We start from the raw sequence: 6326 nt of genomic DNA on the forward strand, positions 1-6326 counted from the left end.
AACGAAGTTAGAATTTCATTAATTTCGGCATAGTGAAAACTGATCTTGGTAACTATTATTTATGCTTTAACCTTAGCGAAGTTCTTTGGGTGCAGACAGTGTCAGCTGGGGAATCGGTAACCCCTTCTGAGTGTTGCTCGGGGAGAAAACAAGGAGGCAGGAGGCTGATTTTCAGTGACGTGAGGCTGCTGGATAGACAGCAACTCAGACTTTGTTACCACGGATAAATAACATCACATTGTCCAGAGCTGGAGATTAATTTGCTGGGCCTCCAGTAGATGATATTTATTTTCTTGCATATTATACTGAGATCTCAGGACAGGCAGAGGGTCGGGGGCTGAAAGAATGTAGTCGATGCTGAACTTAATTTCAGAATCCGATTTTGCTAAGGAGGAATTGCTTAGGCTCTGTCTGTTGGTCATGCTGTTTGGAGCAAACCCACGAGGCTCCAGTAGTCTTGGTCCTGATTCAATTCTTTCGTGTTTTCTTTCAGAAGAGGAAATGTCGTGTAAAGCAGAGTCCATAGAAGACACATCGGGGGATGAAGGACTTTTCCCCCTGCTTAGTCTCTGCTCCTTATGTTCCCTTTTCACGTTCCTCCTCCTCCGCCTTCGCCTGTAATTCCCATTTTCAAAGAGATCCAGCATGGATTCGCATCCCGTTGCAAAGCTCCAATAGTTTCCTTTCCCCTTCTCATTCCCTTCTGTTCTCGGAACCTGTATTTATTTAAAGGCAGTTCAGTATTTGTGTGTGGTACAGATGCTGCTGCTGAACATCTGCATTCATTTACATTCAAGAATGGTGTAAACACATATGACAAGACTTTTAAGCCTATTCTCTTTTGTTGTACGAATAGGATGTAAACTGCGTCCTCTTCAGTTTGTTATCTAGGAGCACGCATCAGACAAGGACATACTCTTTATCTCTATAATTGACAACTCAGAGAGATTTAAGTGATTTGCAGCTCAGCTGTTTGTTTCCCTTCTTTCCTAGCGATGAGATTATTCCTGCGTATATTTATTTTAGACATGCACAGTGTATACGTAAACATACAGTTACTGATCTTACCTTTACAAAACAACTGTTAAGCGATAAGTTATGTCTGATGGAGTTCTGCCAGGCTCTTTGATTCGATCTGTAGTAAGGAAATTTCTTCATTATAAAGTCATAAATGCCAGAGAGGGTGACTTTATTTGAAGGACTTTGCTGGATGGCCATTGCAATTAAGGCAATGTAGCTGAAAAAAGGAAAACTTGCTGTTACACCATCACCTCACGCACACACTCAGTTTTTAGGACCACACGGGTACGCGTGCCTATATCCCGCTTCCAAAAGTTCTCCCAGCGGATCTGTGCCCTGACCCAACCCGTCCCAGGGATAAGCCCCAAGTGTGGTCCTGCCTCTCTGCCCCGGCTCCCGGGGCGGTGCGCAGGCGTTACGTCCGGGCACCGGAGCCCTGACCAGGCTGGCTGCGCTGGTGGCACGCAGCGGAGAGTGCTCAGGTACGGGGGATTAGAGAAAGATCACCCGCCTCTCAAACGCGCCAGAAAAGTTTCTCTGGGCTGGAAGGCTGCAGTGAGACAGGGCAGGCTCAGAGGCACTGCCACTGGAGACCCTGCCTGCTCGTGGAGAGGACCTTCGCCGCCCCTGCGAACGTCCACGCCGCGCATCTTCCCGCGGCACCGGGGGTTATCCGCACCCGATTCACCCGTTGGCACGTTACACATTTAATTTCCCTTCTCCCCGGGCTCCTGGAGGTCGGAGGAGACCATCAGAGGTCTGGTGGCTCAACAGCACGCCGGAGCTGCTGTGACCCCGCGCAGGAGGAGACAAATCGTGGACACTTCAAACACAGAGAGGCAGCGAAATGTGCCCACGGCCGTGCCTGGCGGGGCCAGCCCCACTTCGCGCACCTGGGGAGAGGTCCCCGCTCCCCCGAGAGCTGTGATCCCGCTATCCCGGAGCTCAGACACCTCCCCAGAGCTGGGGGGACTTGGAAAAACTTCACCTTACCTGTACGCTGGTCTGGTGAATTTTTTCTCCTCATCAGAACTACAGGTAGGATAATCATCCCCGTCGTAGTTAAAGCAGTTGTAGGGGTACTGCGTGTTGTCGAACATCGTCCGGCTCCTCGCTCGGCTCCTGTGGAGTGAGAGAGATGGAGTGATGTTTCTCAGGGCTTGGACTCCCTCCTCCCTTCTTCCCTCCCCTCTGTCTGTCTCGTTCCCTCTCTCCCCCCTCCTCACACTCCCTCTCCTCCGTGCACACACTCTCTATGATGGGGTGGGGATTGTTTTTGCAATTCTCGCGTCCCAGACAGCCCGTCTGTCAGGACATTATTTGGGGGGCGGGGGGGACACGTTATTGTTGTTACTGCTGTCGCCTCCGATGGGGCGGCAGAGCCGGGCGGCTGGTGACTGATGGAGCTGGTGAATTGGGGGTGAACCTTTGAAGCGGGGTGCGCAGCGCCGGTAGCTCCGCTCGGCTCGCTGGGTGGTCCGGGCTGGAGAGGGGCCAGCGCTCCCCCCGCCACATCCACAACGTGACAAAAGCAAACAGCATGATCTTAATAAATCATGCTGCAAGGTCTCTGCTTGGAAATGAAACTTGGAGAACAGAGTGCCGCTCCCCCCAGCCCCCCGTCCTCCCCTTCCTATTTTCCTCTCCCGGTGAAGCGGGGTGGCTCGCTTTATTTATTTTTAGAAACCCGACGTACAATAAACAGGCGTTCCAGGCAGTAATGCACGCTTGTCCTGATCTGCAATCTATAATACAGTATAATAGACATAAATTATATTTCCATGACTAAAGGAAAATGTGTATGTTCAAAGAAAGTAGAACAGAGGGATATGAGGGACTACTGTCAAGCAGGAAAGTAAAAGGAAAATAGCTGTAGGCAGGAGAGCTGCCTGTGTGGGCTTTGATCTGAAGGATGAATTAGACTAATAGCCCTGTGTGTTGGCATCCAATACTGTAACAATTTAATAGTTTTTCAATGCTTTGGAGTGTTTTCCAACAAGTGATGTAAACCAAAGGCATCACGCACCGTTTCAGGGGGACTGAAAAGGTGTATGCCACATGATAATTAAATTATTTGAAGACATCTCTGTCCCAGGAACTAGCCCCAGGAGGAAATTGGTAGTGGAAAACAGAAAGCAAATTGGTGCGCAGAGAGTTACCTGGATGGAAATATAAAAGCAGAGCCACTTGCAATGCAACTTTTGTTTTCTGTAGCATCTTTCATACCAAGTATGTCTCTGAACCCCCTTTGGAGTTAAAGGATGCAATTAGGGGAAAATTCATCTCAGTGATAAAGAGCCCTTTAAAGTGATGCTTAAGTGGCTCCTAGAGTTTTGACAAAGATGGACATAAGAAAGCTTTTTCTGCAGAATATAACAATACATTTTAGCAGGGAGTAGGGGGAAATACACGTAATGAAAAAATAGATAGAAGAGGTGTTTCCTTGGGAATACGAAGCCAGGTCAGATAGATACCCAAAACAAAAAATTATCTCCACTCTAAAATACATCAATAGGCATATGCATGAGGCTTCCACTGCGGAGGAGGTCTTAATACAAAGGGTCAGCTACTGCTGCCTAAGGCGTCAGCAGGGCTTTAGTTGCGAGTGAGGTAGAGGCAGATTCAGTGGTGGAGAATGAAATATATAATGTCTGATCTTCATTCATACTCGGTCCAGCTGGACTGAGGTTTAAAGTAAAGAAGAAGCTGGGCCACAGACTTGGGGAAGGTTTTCCCTCACTAAAAACTGTGATCCTTGAGACACAAGTAAATATCTGCTTTGATTTTTAGCAGTGGTTCTTCTCTTTGGAGGCGTTTTACCTCACTGAAATTCCAGTAATTCAAACAATCTTGCTTCCGATTTATAACCATTTTTCAAAAGCAGAACTGGGGTAGTTGACTCTGATTTTACATGACCTGTTAGCACCCTTTTTTTAGTTCTTCATACTCTATTTATGTAAATTGCCTTGCTAAGAAAGTCAGACACTACATATTGACCAAAATCCTCACATATTTACTGACAGTATACAACCGGTAAAGTTTTCTGTAACGGGAGTTAGAGCAAGCGATTGTAGTGGCATACATTTAGTAATGTTATTTACCTCAGTTCCTGTATTTTCTTGCTGTGGTGGGTGCAACCAGCTCGCCCATGCCTAGCACATCTATAACACGTGTTACGGCTGGTCATCACCTCTACTCTCTGCGCAAGAGCTCACGGCCACCGCATTCAGAGAATCACAGAATCACTAGGTTGGAAAGGACCTTTAAGATCATCAAGTCCAACCATTAATCCAGTGCCACCATGTCCCCTAAACCATGTCCTGAAGCGCCACATCCACACGTTTTTTGAACACTTCCAGAGATGGTGACTCCACCACCTCCCTGGGCAGCCTGTTCCAATGCCTGACCACTCTCTCGGTGAAGAAATTTTTCCTAATATCCAATCTAAGCCTCCCCTGGCGCAACTTGAGGCCATTTCCTCTTGTCCTATCGCTAGTTACTTGGGAGAAGAGACCAACACCCTCGTCGCCACAACCCCCTTTCAGGTAGTTGTAGAGAGCGATAAGGTCTCCTCTCAGCCTCCTCTTCTCCAGACTAAACAACCCCAGTTCCCTCAGCCGCTCCTCATAAGACTTGTGCTCCAGCCCCCTCACCAGCTTCGTTGCCCTTCTCTGGACACGAGAATTCCTCACCCATTTCAGTGGAAAACAACACTTGGATGAAATTTCCGTCTCAGCAGCTGGTTTGTGAGACTAAACTCAGCAAATGGTCATAACAACCAGCGCTGGTGTCCTTGAGCAGCGTCTCCGAAGTGAGTGGCACCAGGGGCGGGTGCAAGGGCAGCTTGGCAAGATGCGTAGGATCAACCTGCCGTTGCCATTTGGGTAACACATAATCCGTGGATAAACATTATTATTTCCTGATAGCCAGCAGTGGGCTGGAGGATTTAATTTCTGGCTCTGTAAACATCATTAAATTCACCTGCTGCAAATTCATGCAGACCATAAGAAGAACACAGACTATTTTTGAGCCTTACAAGATCAGAAGCAAGTTATATATTATCTCTCATAAACTTGCTTCTGAAATCCAGATACGCAAAACTGGCTGAGTATTCCTGAAGGTATTTTTTAAAGCCTGCATACTGATATTTTATCCCCAAGTGAATGTTTATGGTCCAGTTACAACCCTTGAAAATAATATTCATAAAGAAATGCTAACATGCTCTTATATGTACCGTGGGGGAGGTAGCAGGTGCCATGCTTATGGTGGCAAAACATGTTGTATGATAGCTTTTTCCTAGCATCTGTGCAGCCATTATAGTTTGACTAGAGTAACTATAACTCATCCTTGTCATTATCATAAAAGCATAATTTTGCCAGGCTAGTGTTTTCTTACATTGTATATTTTCAGAACATGAAGTTGTAAACCATTTGATTTGAGATTGTAAATAGGCAATAAAAATGCTGTGAAAGATTTGCCTATTTTTTAACATTGATATTAAAAAGTTCTTTGCAATTTTTGTAATTATGACACAAATGAAAATTGTACATGAAATTCAGGCTGGTCATAAATCCAGTCAGGCCTGAATTACTGATCATTATAGCTCCTTGCAATAACAGTGGGTACCTCAGTGTGTAGGACTGCATGCTGACAGCCCAGTCCTCTTACTGGTGCAAACTGGTGTTTCCCAGCAGCATGGTTTCTCCTGCTCTCTCATTGACTTCAGAGCCAGAGCTGGTTGCATTTTAGGACTTTATCCCAAACCTTTTGAATTTATCATAGAATTATTTGAGTTGGAGGGGATCTTTTAAAGATCATCTAGTCCAACCGTACTCACCATGGGCAGGGACGTCTTTCACTAGATCAGGTTGCTCAAAGCTCCATCCAACCTAACTGTGAACATTTCCAGTGATGGGGCATCCACAACTTCTGGGCAACCTGTTCTCACCACCCTCACAGTAAAGAATGTCTTCCTTATATTCAGTCTAAATCTACCCTCTTTTGGTTTAAATCAGTGGAAACAAGAGGTGGCCTTCAGCAGGCTTTGGATCACTCAGCAGTAGCCTATACCACCACTAAACTGCATTCTTTTTAGTACAAGTTCTGTAGCTTTTCCAGACAAAGAGGATGGGGAAATGAAGGTGGTGGTACTTACTCTCCCAGTTGCTCTGATATGGGTTAAGGAGAAGAAGAGTTCCCTAGCCTTGTCTGGGTATTTGGCTGTGATGGCACCTGATAGCCCACATACAGGATCTTCCGACATTCAACTCGTTGACCCTCATTTCTAGGAAACCGATGAGTCTTGC

At 46.3% G+C, this 6326-nt stretch overlaps 1 protein-coding gene across 1 annotated transcript; it reads right to left on the reverse strand.

Annotated features, from left to right (window-relative positions):
• Positions 1 to 233: 233 nt before the first annotated feature.
• On the reverse strand, positions 234 to 2120 carry FOXL3 (forkhead box L3; the record flags this gene model as incomplete). Its single annotated transcript, XM_082006679.1, has 3 exons — positions 234 to 716; positions 1069 to 1237; positions 2014 to 2120. 3 exons carry the CDS (start codon positions 2118 to 2120, stop codon positions 234 to 236), a joined length of 759 nt encoding a protein of 252 aa, XP_081862805.1.
• Positions 2121 to 6326: the final 4206 nt, after the last annotated feature.

The sequence above is a fragment of the Phaethon aethereus genome, assembly GCF_964289735.1.
Source record: "Phaethon aethereus genome assembly, chromosome: 15".
Lineage (NCBI taxonomy): Eukaryota > Metazoa > Chordata > Aves > Phaethontiformes > Phaethontidae > Phaethon > Phaethon aethereus.